Raw genomic sequence first — 16,121 nt, forward strand, 5'->3', positions numbered from 1 at the left:
CAACATAAGCGCTTACACTGAATAGCTTTTGAAATGATTCTTTAAACTGAACCGTTCAAAAGAACCGATTCGAATAAACGAGTAAACACGATCATTGGCTCCGTGGCAAATGTGACGTAAAAGTCCCATCCAAAATCACAACGGGGGTGGCACGGTTTCCTCAGAAGAAAATAGTTCAGCAAACTGTAACATTTAATATTTTAAATAGTCAAGATATGGCTTATAAGAGAAAATAGATACAGAAAAAGGTTTGTGTTTCTTTGGAAAATACTGAAATGATGAAACTCTTCTGTGCTTTACCTCCCCGAGGGTGAGCTCATTGGTATAAGCCAACAGAAGGCCCTACTGTACTGCTTTAGTATTGGGAAATGTATGTCTGGCTTTGACCAGTTCATCGTTAAGAGGTCGTGATGTGCTCTTCTGCATAAGAAAATGTGTTCTTTACTTACGGAAGCTTATAAATGCTGTATAACATTACATGCTTTTCGTCTCTGAAGCTTAGCTTTTGCTGTTCATTTTGAAAAAATTTCGCAAGATCCAACCGCAACAAGGTGGAAGCAGCCACAGGGACACCGGATGGGTCTACTGCTGGCGAGCATCAAAACAAGTGCATCTCGCCACTGACACGCAGACCCCAGGCAAGGGTAAGAGAGATTATACTCCTCTGGTGCACTGCGTGGATGAAACAATAACAATAGGAGAACATGAATTATGCATGGCATAAGTAGCCAGACGTTTACAATGGGGCGATGAGAAAGGGTGCAAACGCATATCGGACATTAAAACATCACTTTCAGTAAGTATGTCTTGCCGAAGTATGATTCTGTAATGGTGCTGCATTTTGCAAAATAGGGCAGAATATGAGGTATTAATTATTTAAACCAAAAAGACAGTAAAAGTGCTTAACTTTTATAACATGATGCTTGTCTGTCTCAGAAATTAGGCTTACTAATTTTTTATAGAATTAATTTTTAAGAGCTGTATGTGAGTTTGCATTTTGCAGCACTGATCAGTGTTTGGGCCATGCCTAAATAAAGTGTAAAACCATAATTGCACATTTCTAGCAATTAATTAAACAGACAAAAAAGTAATTATGTAAACACAAAAGTAGAAAATTACTAAATAGACTAAAGTCACAAAATTTGTAAATAAAATAATGTATGGAAACAAATGGAAAACTACACCACAATGGAAACGGGATACAAAATGGGGAAGAAATCATGGCTTTAGTATTGGACAGAGCTAAATATATATAATATATATATATATATATATATATATATATATATATATATATATATATATATATATATATTTGTTGCTGTTGAAATTAAAATGGTTTAGTAATAATAATTAATTTCTTATTCTGTTGTTTTATTTTAGTGCAAATACATTGAATTTCGGCGAAGTAGATTATGTCATAACATTCTATGGCTTTAATTTTTAAGTACAGTAAAGTATGTCAAAACATCTTGATGTGGGATGGCCTCGAGAGCAGATATCTTATTTGTTTGGCCAAGTGAATTCTACCATATAGAAAAAAAGATTTGCCTGGCCCAGGGGTGAAATGAAGGAGCTATTGTTATTTAATTAAAAGGAAAGGATCAGATTACATCTCCAGACCGTGGTTGTTGCTGGTAACTGAACTCTGTCGTTCCATCACCCTGGTGACAGGTGAACTTTGCGTTCGTATGTCGATCACCTGCCCATGCATGCAGATCAAGCATGTGCTCTCAACTCTTACTTGCACAACACAGTAGGCAAGATGTCATTTTTCAAACCATGTGTCATTAAGCTTATCTGTTGCTTTAGCCTCAAAACAAAGGAAATATTCTATATGCATTAACACATTTGTCAATTTTGCTTTTTTTCAGAGAATTCAGGGAGCCAGTTTTTACGGTTTTGGTTTGGACTGGTGATCCAACAGCTCTACTATGGATTTAAATGATAGCACGTCTCTGGCTGAGCTGATGAGCCGGTATGTGTCTACAGAAACAGGATTTGGTGTCCCAAAGGATGGATGGCGGATATGCCTTGCACACGAGTTCAAAGAGAAGCGGAAACCATTTCAAGCCAAAGATGTCTCATTGTCCAACATGATCGAGCATGTTTCTTTAGGGGTCAGGTATGTTTAACAAATCATACTTCAATAGAATAGCCTCAGATCCACTTGGTCATTCATTTATTAGTCCTCACGTCATCTTTAGTAATTGTGTTTCCAGTAGAACAGAATTTGTTTACATCAAAGGCTGCCGAAATAGACCATTATACACATCTCAATGGCCTTTTGCTCTATACCAATATGCATGGTTGAAACAGGAACAGGAATTATTGTTCAGTGGTTATATTTTGACCACAGACGGACATGTTTTCATTCCCTTCTTCTTGCTAAACCTTTCTCCTCTTGGTTCTTAGCAGCTTTATTTAGTCAACCAGTGTTTACTGATAATATCTTCATAAAAAAGACAGCTCGTAGTATTTATTCCATCTCATATACTAGTTAAACCAGAAATTTGAGCATGTGGATCATTTGTGGGTTGCCTGCAGGCAAGTTGCAGGCATGTGTAGCAAGTGTATTTACCTGGATCAGGTGGAGCTGTTTTTCCTCTCTAACTAGTTAGACTGTTACACTATAAATTTTTATGAACTTCCTCCCTTTGGATGTTACTGCTATAAACGGCTCGATCGCTGTTGACCTGGGTTTAGATTCTGGATTTTGTTTTTGTGATTATGGGTTAATGAACTATTAATTTATCTCCAACATCACACACTACAGCTGCATGGAATTGTCCACTGAGGCTGGTTAATCAGTGTCGATATCAGTCAATATTGACCCTGTGTGCTGTATTATTCCACGTTAATGTTTGACACAACAGCTGTCATGAGCTTTATAAATCTAAACTGTGCATTCCCATTTACACAATCAGTCCTCTGATGTGTATGTGAATACTGTATTCATGAATCATGCTGCTCAACCTTCACCACACTTGATTGATTATTCACTAGCATACTAGCATAGAGGCATGGCTGGCGTCTGTGATAGCATATGCAGTCATGCATTGACACCCTCCATAGTAGGTGAACTTTGCAATTATTTAATCTGAAAAAAATGCTATATTATTTTTGTAATAATTGTTTTATTAGTTTTACAAGTAATCATTCCATAACAACATGTAAGTGAAAAAAAAAAATTCCAGTTCACTTAACAAGCATAAATAAATAAATGAGCAAGTCTGGAGAGATAAAAGTTGCTCTTTTCAGATAAATGTGCAATATAAGAAATTTTGATTGGGAAAAACTTCAGTACTAAAACAGTGATCACTACAAAAAGTGATTTATATCCAGGACAGAGACAGTTCAGTGCTTTATCAGCCTATCCCATAATGCCATCTGCCCTTTATGTTTGAGTGAATCAGTCTCTGTTTCTAGGAGCTCTTGTGCTGAGTGCAACAAGACTGAAAACAGCTGTGTGTGCATTATTGTAGAAGAATGAGTGAGACAGAAAAGAATGAGTTGGATGGAGTGGTTTGAGGGTGACTAAAGTGGAGATGTAGTGTGTGCATGTGAAACAGAAGTTCATTATTAGAACTAGCATTGCTGTGAAGCTATAAAGACCAATTTAAGAAATCCAAGTGTGATTTTTGCACATAGATGCATTACCAATATACTGAAAACACTCTGTTACCCATCTTCACCTTTCATCAATACTAGTTCAAGGCTATACCTGTGTGTGACAGAGAGAAAGGCCAGTTTAGTGAATTCTTCCTTGCTTTGTCTGAGTAGGTATCTGAGATGGTGGTACAGAAAGACCCAGGTTGAGAAGAAGGCTCCTTTTATTGATATGTTTCGGGCTTTACCACTGAGACAAATTTATGGTAAGCACAAAGACAAACAGAAACATCAAAGCAACAACAGAACTCCTAAAGGGATAGTTCACCCAAAAATGAAAATTCTTGAAAATGTAAATGAAATTACTTTGTTCATATTGGGAGCACCAATTAAGATATTTTTGATGAAATCCGAGAGCTTTCTGACCCTGCATAGACAGTAAAGCCCTGTTCACACCAAGAACGATAACTATAAAGATAACGATATTAGCATTCACACCAGCGGACGATATATCTGTTTATTCTAAGCACACGTGCGTCTGCTGCTTTAAATTCTCGAGCTCGTTATCGCAGAATGGATTCTGATTGGCTGTCAATGTTCATATCGTTCATCAGCTGTAAAAAATCGTTCTGAAAGTGATTCCAACGATATCTTTCTCTGTGCCTTTATCATTATAGCTGTGGTGTGGACTCTGCTATTCTTAAATATTCAGAACGATTTTTAGAACTATTATCTTTATAGTTATCATTCTTGGTGTGAGTAGGGCTTAACGCAACGTAGTAAGGACATCGATAAAATAGTCCATGTGACATCAGTGGTTCTTTATTAACTTTATTAAACAATTATTCTCCTCCAAATCACGTCTTCCACCATTATCGGGAGTACTTCTGCACGTAAACAACGCATGCGTGTGGTGCTGCTGATGTAGAACACGCATGCGCAGAGAAAAGCAATGCGCATTCATCGTGGTACTCTCCATAATGGCGGAATACGTGATTTGGAGGAGAGGAATTGTTATTTTTGTTTTCTTTGTGCACAAAAAGTATTCTCATAGCTTCATAAAATTGCGGTTGAACCACTGATGTCACATGGACTATTTTAACGATGTCCTTACTATATTTCTGGACCTTGGAACATTTCAGTTACATTGTTGTCTATGGAGGGTCGGAAAGCTGTTTATATTTCATCAAAAATATCTTAATTTGTGTTCCGAAGATGAACAAATATCTTACGTATTTGGAACAACATGAGGGTGAGTAATTAATGACAGAATTTTCATTTTTGGGTGAACTATCCCTTTAAAATGACCCAGTGTAACAGAGGACATGTTTTGTGCAGGTGCTCCTCTTGGTGGCATTGGTGGAGGCAGTATCACACGTGGATGGAAGGGAGATTTCTGCCGGTGGCAACTGAATCCTGGAATGTACCACTACAAAACCGTTATTGCTAACCAGGTAAAGAACTAGTGTGATCCAGTAAAATACCTAAAAAATCCATACCACTGTTCAAAAAATTTGGGGTCAGGAAGATTTTTTTTAAATAAATTATTACTTTTACTCAGCAAGGTCACACTGAGTTGGTCAAAAGTGACAGTAATGACGTTCATTATGCTGCAAAAGATTTCTATTTTAAATAAATGCTGTTCTTTTGAACTGTTTTCAACATTGATAATGATTTTGAGCACCAAATCAGCATATTAGAATGATTTCTGAAGATCATGTGCCATTGAAGACTGGAGTAATGGCTTCTGAAAATTCAGCTTTGGCATCACAGGAATAAATTACATTTTAAAATATATTAAAAAGGAAAACAGCTATTTCAAATTCTAATAATATTCCACAATATTACAGTTTTTACTGTATTTTTGATAAAATATATGCAGCCTTGGAGAGGCGTCTTTCTAAACAATTTAAAAAAAATCTTACCAACCCCAAACATTTGAACGGAAGTGTTTAGTGTTTAGTAATTTGTGACTCTGTTGGTATGTATAACACAATTCTAGGCAAGTGTGTGTTGTTGTACAGTATATGCAGGTGTTCAGATCACCTAGTTTAAGTCTATTTTAACCCCCTCTATCTCCTAGTTTACAGTATGTCTGCGCAGGGGTGGTCAGACAGTATACCAGCAGGTGTTGTCTACAGAGCGACCCCCGACTCTTCAGGGTTGGAACTGGGGTTATTGTGGTGAATACGCCTTTTACCATGCTCTGTACCCACGAGCTTGGACCGTCTACCACCTGCCTGGCCAGAATGTCACTCTCACCTGCAGGCAGGTGTCACCTGTCATCCCTCACGACTACAAGGTGACAAGCTGTTTAGAATGTGTTTGATATTTAAAGCACATTGTTGCTTCTATTTATAATTAATTTATGTTGTATGACACTTTCCTTTACACAAAAATAGCAGCATAACTGTTCAACACTGATAAAAGTAAGGGCTGCTGATTATTCGACTTTGCCATCACATGGATAAATTACATTTTAAAATACATTAAAAGTTATTTTAAATGATTATAATTCAGAATGTTACTTTACTTATACCAATATTGCAGTTTCAAAAATCTTTTTCTCTTTTTCAGGACTCCAGTCTTCCTGTGGCTGTGTTTGTGTGGGACATTGAGAATAAGAATGAGTACGCACTTGATGTTTCCATCATGTTCACGATGGTTAATGGGTCTGGACATAAAGACGATAAGAGTGGGGGCCACTGGAATGAACCATTTCACCTTGAAAAAGACGGAGAATCTGTGTCTGGGGTTTTACTACATCACCAGACACCTGTCAACCCTTACACTCTGTGTATAGCTGCAAGAGAAAAGGTAATGGATCAGTGTAAATCTAAAAGCAGCAGGTTTTGCCTGTAGTAAATGCATGAAAGCTACTCACAGTGCACAGACAACACCACTCTGCTAAACAGGTCTCATCAAAGCATCGCTATACTGTGTGTGCTCCTGTTTCTCTGTGCAAATAAGAGCTTTGTAAGGGTGGCTGATTGCTGTGGTTCAACACAATAAACTATGCAAAGACACTGCTAATACCATGTAAAACATATGAGAGCTCTTTAAATATTTTATTGAGAAACAAGAGTTTAAAGACAACTTAAACTGTTGATAAAGATATGTTAATGGATTTAAAGTTGTTTTGGACCCTACTCACTTTCATTTTATGGACAAAAATGGTTAAAACATTTACTTTTTTTTGAGTGCATTATCCCTTAAAATCTGTCTAGGTAGGCTGCTCACTTGGTTTTGAGACAGAGCTGTTGTTGTTCCTCTCTTTATTTAAAGTTTTACTTTATTTTAGTCTGGCCAAGAGATCAGTCACCAGACGGCGTTTAGCCCAAAGGGAACCTGTAGTGCTCTGTGGATTGACCTCATGACTGATGGACGGCTCGACTCGCCTAAGGACTCTAGCCCACCCACAGAGAAAGGGGTGGAAGTGGCGGCAGCCCTGGCTGTGAGCTGCTCGGTGCCTGCTAACAGTCACAACAGTGTGGAGTTCAGTTTGGCCTGGGATATGCCAAAAATCACATTTGGCTCCAGAGAGAGAATATATGAAAGGTATGTGTATATGCAGAATAGGACAAATAATAAATCCCTTCCTTTCGTGGAAATGATAAATACTTCACAGTCATGATTAATGATTTGTTACTTGATGGTTGGTTGTTAGTGGGAGGGACATTCTCCCTCTAGAGAGCATTTGATTGGACAAAAATCTGTGTCTGAGTCATCAATATTTTTAATGTGAACAGCATATGTTATGGAGGGAAAATTTGTTTTAGTTCAGTGAAGCCAGATGAGTAAGTCCATGATGCATAAATATTTTAACGATTAAAAAAAATTAATCATCAGTGCTTTTTGTGACATCTCCAATGTATAGTGGTGACACAATATGCTCTGTCTTTGCTCTCTAATCTCTTTTACACATTATGGATCAGGTTACCCTAGTATTTGTTTTCTTAGGTATGTGTGTAAAATAGGTGTCACAGAAAACCCTAAAACATTTTTGTGTCTTTTAATCTATATACACTACCATTTAAAAGCTTAGGATCAGTAAGATGTTTTTTTTTAAAGAAATTAATACTTTTATTCATCAAGGATGCATTAAATTCTATTTCTGATAAATGCTGTTCTTTAGAACTTTCTACTCATCAAATAATCTTGGAATAAATGTATCTGTTTCTATACAAACATTAAACATTTAAATGCATTTAATTGTTATATGAAGATCTTAATGGTCCTAGAAATATGCTTCATTTTGTTTATAGACTATATAATTGCATTTGAAATGATGAAATGGTACCATTTGATACTGTGAAATAATAACATTGTTTGTGTGGTGTTTGTTTCAGGAGATACACACGCTATTACGGCACCAAAGGAGATGCTGCCCCGTCTCTGTCTCACTACGCACTCACACACTACAGTAAATGGGAGCAGAGCATCGATAAGTGGCAGAGGCCGATTCTACAGGACGGGTAAAAAGAAATGTCATTTTCCCATGAAAATATCAAGCTTGAGGGCATGTCAGGCTGTCCTATCGGTTAATCAAGTTGTCTGCGGCTCATTTGTGTGGCTATCGTTCATCTAAAAGCCTATGTGTAAGCAAGCAGTCGTCCTTCCTGCAAATACATTCTTATTTATACTACTTATTTAAAGGAACCGAAGAGTCATGGATTTATCCATTACGTGCACAGACAACAGTAGCCCTTATATGCCATTTTGCACGTATTACTCATTTTGTTTCAACAGTGCCCTTCATACTGTTGAGTGCACTAAATACAGAATGAATTGTGTGTGCTTTAAGTGGTATTGGTCCAGTCACATGCAACATACTAATTCTAGGTGACCACCTATTTTTTTAACATAAGGCAGCTATTCTTTTAAGTTACGCGGCTGATTAATCTGTTGGTATTTGGCCGTTTTGAAATTAGGAGTATTGGCGATATCCATTGCCAGCTTGGCAAAAAAAATTGTTGCGTCATACAAAATACACTGACAGCCTCATCATTGGACAAACCACATTTTCTGTTTTTTGACAATGTGAAATAAATGCTCTCTTAATGTATTTCATCATCCATTTTGTGTATGTTTCACCACCGGTAGACTTAAACACTGTGTTGTTCTAGGTCTCTTCCAGCTTGGTATAAATCCGCTCTGTTTAATGAGCTGTACTTTGTTGTGGATGGTGGAACCGTGTGGGTGGAGCTTCCAGAGGATGCTGATATCAGCGGTGGGCTTCGTCCTGAGGATGGGGGGCTTCCAGCCCAGCCTGAAGTTGTCAAGGAGTACGGCCGATTCGCTTACCTGGAGGGTAAGAGAGTAGGGCTGTAACATTCAACATTAACTTGCAAACTAAACTCACAGGGTAGAACAGGTTTATAACATTTGATTCGAGTATATAATTATGTATGCCATGTACAAAAAACCAAGATAAAAAAAGATAACCAGCATTGCAGAGAGGAAATCTGTTGCTGCTGTAATGTAATCAGTGTTATTTTAGTATTATTTATATACTATTTTTATAAGTTTTGGATTAGCGTATTTTTTATTTTCAGTTTTAATTTGTGTTTTAGTAATTTTGTCATTTTTATTAGTTTTTATTTGTCATTTATATTTATATCCCCCGGTTTCACAGACAAGGCATAAGCCTAGTCCTAGACTAAAATGTAAGTCTGAGCTGTTTCAACTGAAATAAACTTGCACTGATTGATCTTAAAATATATCAGTGCATTTGTTTTGTCTCAAGATGCACACCAGTAATGTTTTTTCCTAAGCACGTTTATAAAAATTACTTAAATGTCCTAATTGAACAATGGCCTAATCCTGGCTTAGTCTCTAAGCCCTCTCTGTGAAACCGGGCCTATAAAGCTTAAATTTAATTTATTTCACTTTTAGTCATTTTAGTACTTCAACTAAAAGTAGTTTATGTTTGTTAGTTGCCAAGGTAACATTTTTTTTTTATTTAAAATGTTTTATCTAAAATTGATATTTTATGAATTTTAATAGTTTTAGATTAAATTTAGAAATACACTTTAGATCCTTGTTCATTATACACTAAACGTTCGTTAAAGTTTAAATCAAGGTGCTAAATACATTCTGTGTCTCTCGCTCCAGGTCAGGAGTACAGGATGTATAACACATATGATGTGCACTTCTATGCTTCATTCGCTCTCATCATGCTCTGGCCCAAGCTGGCTCTGAGTGTGCAGTATGATATTGGTAAGCTAAGCTCACATTTGAACATTGAATGTATTTCAATTCATTATTAATTATTTTGAATATTTTGTGTTTTAAATTCATTTGCAGATTTTTTTTCTCATACTGTTTTGCATTCTCTCTTCATTTAATTGAACTTTTTTCCTCTCTCTCTCATGTTCAGCTGGTAGTGTCGTTCAACACGATCCTACAGAGAGGTTAAATCTAATGAATGGCCGATACTCACCAGTCAAGACCCGGGGTGTTGTACCTCATGACATTGGAGACCCTGGTGAGTTGTGCATAATAGGATTCCACGAAGTCACACGTCACATTTGTCAAAGAGAGAAAGCGAGTTCACCTAAAATGGAAATTGTCATCATCTTGAACCCCATAATCATTTTTTCTTACGAGATTTGTAGCATAAGTGAAATTTTTAGCATAATGTTAAATATGAGAAACACGTTTGAATTGTCTAATTGTAGCTACCATATCTCTTTGTTTTCCGAAATGATTCACCTCATTTTATTAATGTCAATAAAACCTACTCTTTGATTTCAAACAGATGATGAGCCATGGGTTCGTGCCAATGCATACTTGATCCACGATACAGCTGACTGGAAGGATCTGAACTTGAAGTTTGTGCTGCAGGTGTACCGAGACTATTACCTGACCCAGGATGAGCAGTATCTGAAGGATATGTGGCCCATATGCCAGGTGAGTTTTTTCTGTATTGTATTTTAGTATTTTGTGTAAAATGATATCCTCTGTATTTGCAAATGTATAATGTGACTTGTCAAGTTCCAAGTGTTTTAAGACACATTACCCAAATATCTGATGTTCTGGCTTATTTAGACAGTTATGGAAACAGAGTTGAAATTTGATAAGGATGGTGACGGGCTGATAGAAAATTCTGGCTATGCAGACCAGACATATGATGGATGGAAGGTGACAGGACCAAGGTTAGGACTCGGGAAGTTTGAAAACGAAATTTTTTCTCAGAATCCACAAATTATGTTTTTTTATTTTAAATTTATATATTAAAGTTCTGTATCATGACAGAAGTTTTGTTATGGCTAGAGTAACAACATCTGTGTTTCTCTGTGTCCCTGTGTGATCTTCCAGTGCATACTGTGGTGGTCTGTGGCTGGCGTCAGTGTGCATGATGTGTAAAATGGCTCGTGTGCTGAATTGCGAGTCTGTTTATCAGCGCTACAGAGATATTTTGGAGAGAGGAAGAGCAGCCTTTGACAAACTCCTGTGGAATGGTGAGTGTAAGCATGCACAGTGCTGATTTAAAAAAAAAAAGAAGTGGTCTTCCAGCAACTACATTCAATTTAATGCATTCATTTCCCCCCGTCAAGTGTCTTTTCTCCTTCTCTACTAGGCAAATACTACAACTACGATAGCAGTGGACATAGCCTGTCTAACAGTGTAATGTCGGACCAGTGTGCAGGCCAGTGGTTTCTCAGGGCGTCTGGATTTGGGGACGATGACTGCCAGGTCAGTCTGAAAAACATTTTACAAGCAAGTTTTAATATGATCAACATTTGGTTGTATTTGTACCACTTAATGTTCATTTAAAAATAATTCTGAATGGCTTCATTAACATAAGAAATAATGGTAACACTTTACAATATAGTTCAGCGCCTTAAAGGAACACTCCACTTATTTTGGAAATAGGCTCATTTTCCAACATCCCTAGAGTAATACAGATGTGGTTTACCGTTTTTGAATCCATTCAGCCGATCGCGGGGTCTGGCGGTCCCAAAATTAGCATAGCTTAGCATAAATCATTGAATCCGATTAGACCATTAGCATCTCATTATAAAATGACTAAAGAGTTTCGATATTTTTCCTATTTAAAACTTGACTCTTCTGTAGTTGCATCGTGTACTAAGACTGGCGGAAAATGAAAAGTTGTGATTTTCTAGGCCGATATGGCTAGGAACTATGCTCTCATTCCGGCGTAATAATCAAGGAATTTTGCTGCCGTACCATGGGTGCAGCAGGCGCAATGATATTACGCAGCGCCTGAAAGAAGTCCCCATCTAGGTAACTTCCAAAGTGACCGGCACTATGTTTGTGTAGTTGCTGAGTTACAGCCGGTGAGTTTAGTGGCTGTAAAAGAGCTGATCTCCCCCTTTAAGATCATCCTTTAAGAAAAAGTGATGGACCTGTGTGCGATTAGCCATGGTTATGTGCGTTGTAAAGGGCTGTAATAGTAAGTCGAAGGTGTATTCCACCGTCATGTTTCATAGAATTCCAACGAAAAACAAGCAACAAAAGAATCAATGGCTAGCTGCTCTGAACATAGATTTGAAAACACCGGTAGAATCAATCAAGAAATGGCGTGTTTGCTCCGATCATTTTGGACCAGATGACTATTTGGAAAACATGGAAAGTGTTACCCATACTATGGTACGGCATCTAAAGAATACGGCTATCCCAACAATCTTCAGAGTACAGACAGGACCAAGTGGATCATCACCCATGGCTGTAAGTGTAACATTATTATCACTTTTGACCACATTGAAAAAGCACTGCTGTTGTCATTAGCTGCCTGTGTAATGCTATCAGATAGGGCTGTGCAATTAATCGAATTCGATTAATTGCACAGCCCTACTATCAGATTTGCTCGACCATTTGTCTTATACAGTATATATTAGTTCTGTTGTACAGTTCTAGAGAGGTAGTGCATAGTTTGATTAAAAGAAACGCGTGTAATTGTCAGTATTGCTTATCGGAATTTTCTGTGGTACAAAATACAGCCCTATCACCAAAACTGATCCGATTTTTTTTTTCAGAGTAACAAATTAGCACTGCTCAAGACTGTAGGCCTACTATGCTATATTGATTTACTGTAGAAGGGGGGAGTGGCATTTGAATCATTGAAAGTGCTCTGTCCGTGGTTTCACAATCAGCTTTACAAGCAGCCTTTTGCCAAAATGTATGTAAAAGTTCGTCTTCTGTGTATTCAGGTTCAAACAGATATGGTTCAGGTTCTGTACCAAAGGAAATGTTTTCTAAATCGTCTCTTACTAATGTCTCCATGGTTGCAAGGCACGCTCCCTGTGCAAACAGGTGGTCACGTTATACTATTAGCAGGCGCTGCGTAATATCATTGCGCCTGCTGCACCCATGGTACGGCAGCAAAATTCCTTGATTATTACGCCGGAATGAGAGCATAGTTCCTAGCCATATCAGCCTAGAAAATCACAACTTTGCATTTTCCGCCAGTCTTAGTACACGATGCAACTACAGAAGAGTCGAGTTTTAAATAGAAAAAATATCGAAACTCTTTAGTCATTTTATAATGAGATGCTAATGGTCTAATCGGATTCAATGATTTATGCTAAGCTATGCTAATTTTGGGACCGCCAGACCCCGCGATCGGCTGAATGGATTCAAAAACGGTAAAACACATCTGTATTACTCTAGGGATGTTGGAAAATGAGCCTATTTCCAAAAAAAGTGGAGTGTTCCTTTAACATTAATGCATTAGGTGTCATAAAATAACAATTTACACTACTGTTCAACAGTTTGGGGTAGGTAAGATTAGTCCCTAATCTCTTAAACTCGTTAAGGCTGTATTTATTTGAATAAAAATACTTTAAAATAGTAATAACATGAATTATTATTACATTTGAGGTGTGTGTGTGTATATATATATATATATATTATTGCTTTTACTGTGTTACTTTATACAAATTGAAATGTTTAAAAATATGTATTGAAATGAATTAATATGAATTGCAATAGAAGTATTGTTCCTTGTTAGTTCATGATACCTAACAGCAAAGAATTGAACCTTATTGTAAAGTTTTACAAAGTAAAATAAAAAATTAGCAAATAAATGAAATGCTGTTACATTAATTTTGCATGGGTCACTTACACTCCAGAGGTGGTCAGTGTTCTAGAGGAAGAGTAGGCTGTCCTGGATGGGAACTAACAAGAATTTTCTACACCCATTTCTCTATGCAGGCTTTTCCCAAGGAGAAAATCTGTAGTGCATTGAAGTCAGTGTTTGACCTCAATGTTATGAGCTTTGCAGGCGGGCAGATGGGTGCGGTGAATGGGATGAGGCCAGAGGGTGTGCCTGATCGTTCCAGTGTCCAATCAGATGAGGTGTGGGTGGGAGTAGTGTACGGATTAGCAGCTACAATGATACATGAGGTAATCAAACCTCAGATCATATCACCAGGTTCCAGATAAAGTCAATCTTTTAATTAACTCCTAATACAACCCGCTGTCTTTTTTCTCAGGGCATGATAGAAGAGGGAATGCGCACTGCGGAAGGCTGTTACCGCGCTGTGTGGGAGCGAATGGGAATGGCCTTCCAGACTCCTGAAGCATACTGTGAGAAAGGCATTTACCGCTCACTCGCTTATATGCGGCCTTTGAGCATCTGGGCAATGCAGCTTGCACTAAACAATCGACCAAACCACAGCAAAACCACTGATAAAGATGTGGGACAGGACTGAGCTGGATCCTTATAAATGTGCTAAAGGGAACTTGCGCTGTCGAGCCTCCATAATGAAGTGACCTCTTCGTTTTAAAAGACTGCAAAAGGACTTTGGATACAATGTCATCATGAGCTGTCGGTTCCCACAGAGCCTTAATTTCCAGTTATTTTGTAAAATTGACATTTCCACTGAAAATGTGCATGAGCTTTACCACAGTCCTTCTATGTAGCAGCTATCATAGTTTTACGAAGGAGAGTATAAAGGCTTGGTCTTAGTGAACTAACATACTATTCATTATGATAACTGGATGTAGGATCATTGATCTTTGGGAATCAAGTATTTAGAGCATGATTCTATATAATTTTTACTGTATATTTTTATTTCTATTATGGGAATGACCTATAGAGTACTTGAAAGAACTTCTGGTTCTCTCTCTCTCTTTTTTAGAAATATTTGTCCTTGTATGTGTAATAAAACATCTATCTGAGTCTTCGACAAGTCAGTACTGTACATTATTCTACAGAATTGTAATAGATATATAATTAAGTAAACTGGAATGAATGTTTTGCCATCAGATTAATTTTTTCCATCATAAAGCATTACTTTTCTCTGCTGTATGCTAAATGCTATCAAACCCACAACCCCGAGATGCTTCAACAGACATGCTACCCTCAAGTGTGTGATTTAAATCACTGATAAAGTGAATTTCACCTTTTAGGGAAGCCACAGCAATGCACAATACTATTCAAAAGAATATATTTTGCCTACCAAAGCTGCATTTATTTGATCAAAAATACAGTAAAACAGGATATTGTGAAAATTATAATAATTTAAAATAACTTTTTTATTTTATTTTAAAATGTAGTCCATCATTTGCAGTGACATTGTCCTGTTTTATGCCCCTCAAAAGGCCTTTCATAACTTTCTAGGATGTTAAAATGTAATGTATAGCTTCCAAGGTCACATATAACAGATGCTTTACTGTTGAAGCTCTGTACTACTCAGTCGAGGTTTTGTGTAGGTGTAGAAACATCCTAGGCTCATAAGTCTTAACATTGTGTCCGAGGGCTGCTAGAAGAAGAATATATTCAACTAACTTAGCTATATGTCTTGTCACATGCATTTTCAAATTATGATTCAAATAATGATTGGGATATCAAATGTAATGCCTAGATTAGAAACCCAAGCTATAATTCTTATAAGAGTACAATCCATTTAACGATTTCCTGTAAGTGTGCATCTAGCAACAATATATCCAAAAGTAAATCATGGATCATTTCAGTATAAAAAAGAGCATGGGGAACATCACTATCATGACATAGTCATGCATCAGGACACCAGTGTAAAAAGCACTAATGCTACGGAAAGCCATTTTAACATTTAAGCTATAAACCGTGCTAGTATCTATTTTCATGGTACTAGTACTTATTTTTTTAGATACTAGTATTTTTTCCATTAAGTACTGTGAGGTGGATGGATTATCTCGGCAAAGGAGAAGTGCTCACTAACACAGATTTAGACAGATTTGTGAACAATATTTGAGAGAAATAGGCCTTTTGAGTACATAGAAAAGTCTTAGAGTTCAGCTCATGAAAAATGGGGGCAAAAACAAAAGTGTTGCGCTTATAATTTTGTTCAGTGTAATAGTTACTAGTTAGTATTGAAATAAGTAATATATCTAAAGAATAAATTCTAGTATCTAATATATAAGTACTAGTATCTAATACATACTAGTATCTAATGAATAAATACTAGTAACTTTACAAAAGACACTAGTACCTAAAGAATAAGCACTGGTAGTTAATGAATAAGTGCTAGAACTTAATGGAAAAGATACTAGTATCTAAAAAA

At 37.0% G+C, this 16,121-nt stretch overlaps 1 protein-coding gene across 2 annotated transcripts; it reads left to right on the forward strand.

The window, feature by feature from the left end:
* Positions 1 to 162: 162 nt before the first annotated feature.
* On the forward strand, positions 163 to 14,839 carry gba2 (glucosidase, beta (bile acid) 2). 2 transcript variants are annotated; one of them, XM_079376036.1, is made up of 18 exons: positions 163 to 248; positions 498 to 644; positions 1,875 to 2,125; positions 3,784 to 3,875; positions 4,948 to 5,063; positions 5,693 to 5,911; positions 6,187 to 6,426; positions 6,911 to 7,167; positions 7,959 to 8,084; positions 8,736 to 8,920; positions 9,724 to 9,828; positions 9,989 to 10,096; positions 10,370 to 10,521; positions 10,660 to 10,766; positions 10,930 to 11,072; positions 11,192 to 11,307; positions 13,789 to 13,980; positions 14,070 to 14,839. In XM_079376036.1, the coding sequence occupies exons 3-18, from the start codon at positions 1,935 to 1,937 to the stop codon at positions 14,286 to 14,288; spliced, it is 2,568 nt and encodes an 855-aa protein (XP_079232162.1). In that variant the 5' UTR covers positions 163 to 248; positions 498 to 644; positions 1,875 to 1,934; the 3' UTR covers positions 14,289 to 14,839. The 2 variants fall into 2 exon arrangements, with proteins under 2 accessions (XP_079232162.1, XP_079232161.1); XM_079376035.1 differs by lacking the exon at positions 163 to 248 and having other exon boundaries at positions 313 to 644.
* The last annotated feature ends 1,282 nt before the right edge of the window (positions 14,840 to 16,121 follow it).

This window comes from Barbus barbus (genome assembly GCF_936440315.1).
Source record: "Barbus barbus genome assembly, chromosome: 2".
In the NCBI taxonomy this organism is placed as follows: Eukaryota; Metazoa; Chordata; class Actinopteri; order Cypriniformes; family Cyprinidae; genus Barbus; species Barbus barbus.

What these genes read in the sequence shown, in the direction of transcription:
- gba2 (XM_079376036.1), top strand. Translation starts at nt 1,935, where the DNA reads ATGGATTTAAATGATAGCACGTCTCTGGCTGAGCTGATGAGCCGGTAT. An exon ending in TCATCCCTCACGACTACAAG is followed by an intron (nt 5,912 to 6,186) that starts GTGACAAGCTGT and finishes TCTCTTTTTCAG; the next exon opens with GACTCCAGTCTTCCTGTGGC. An exon ending in TGACAAACTCCTGTGGAATG is followed by an intron (nt 11,073 to 11,191) that starts GTGAGTGTAAGC and finishes CTTCTCTACTAG; the next exon opens with GCAAATACTACAACTACGAT.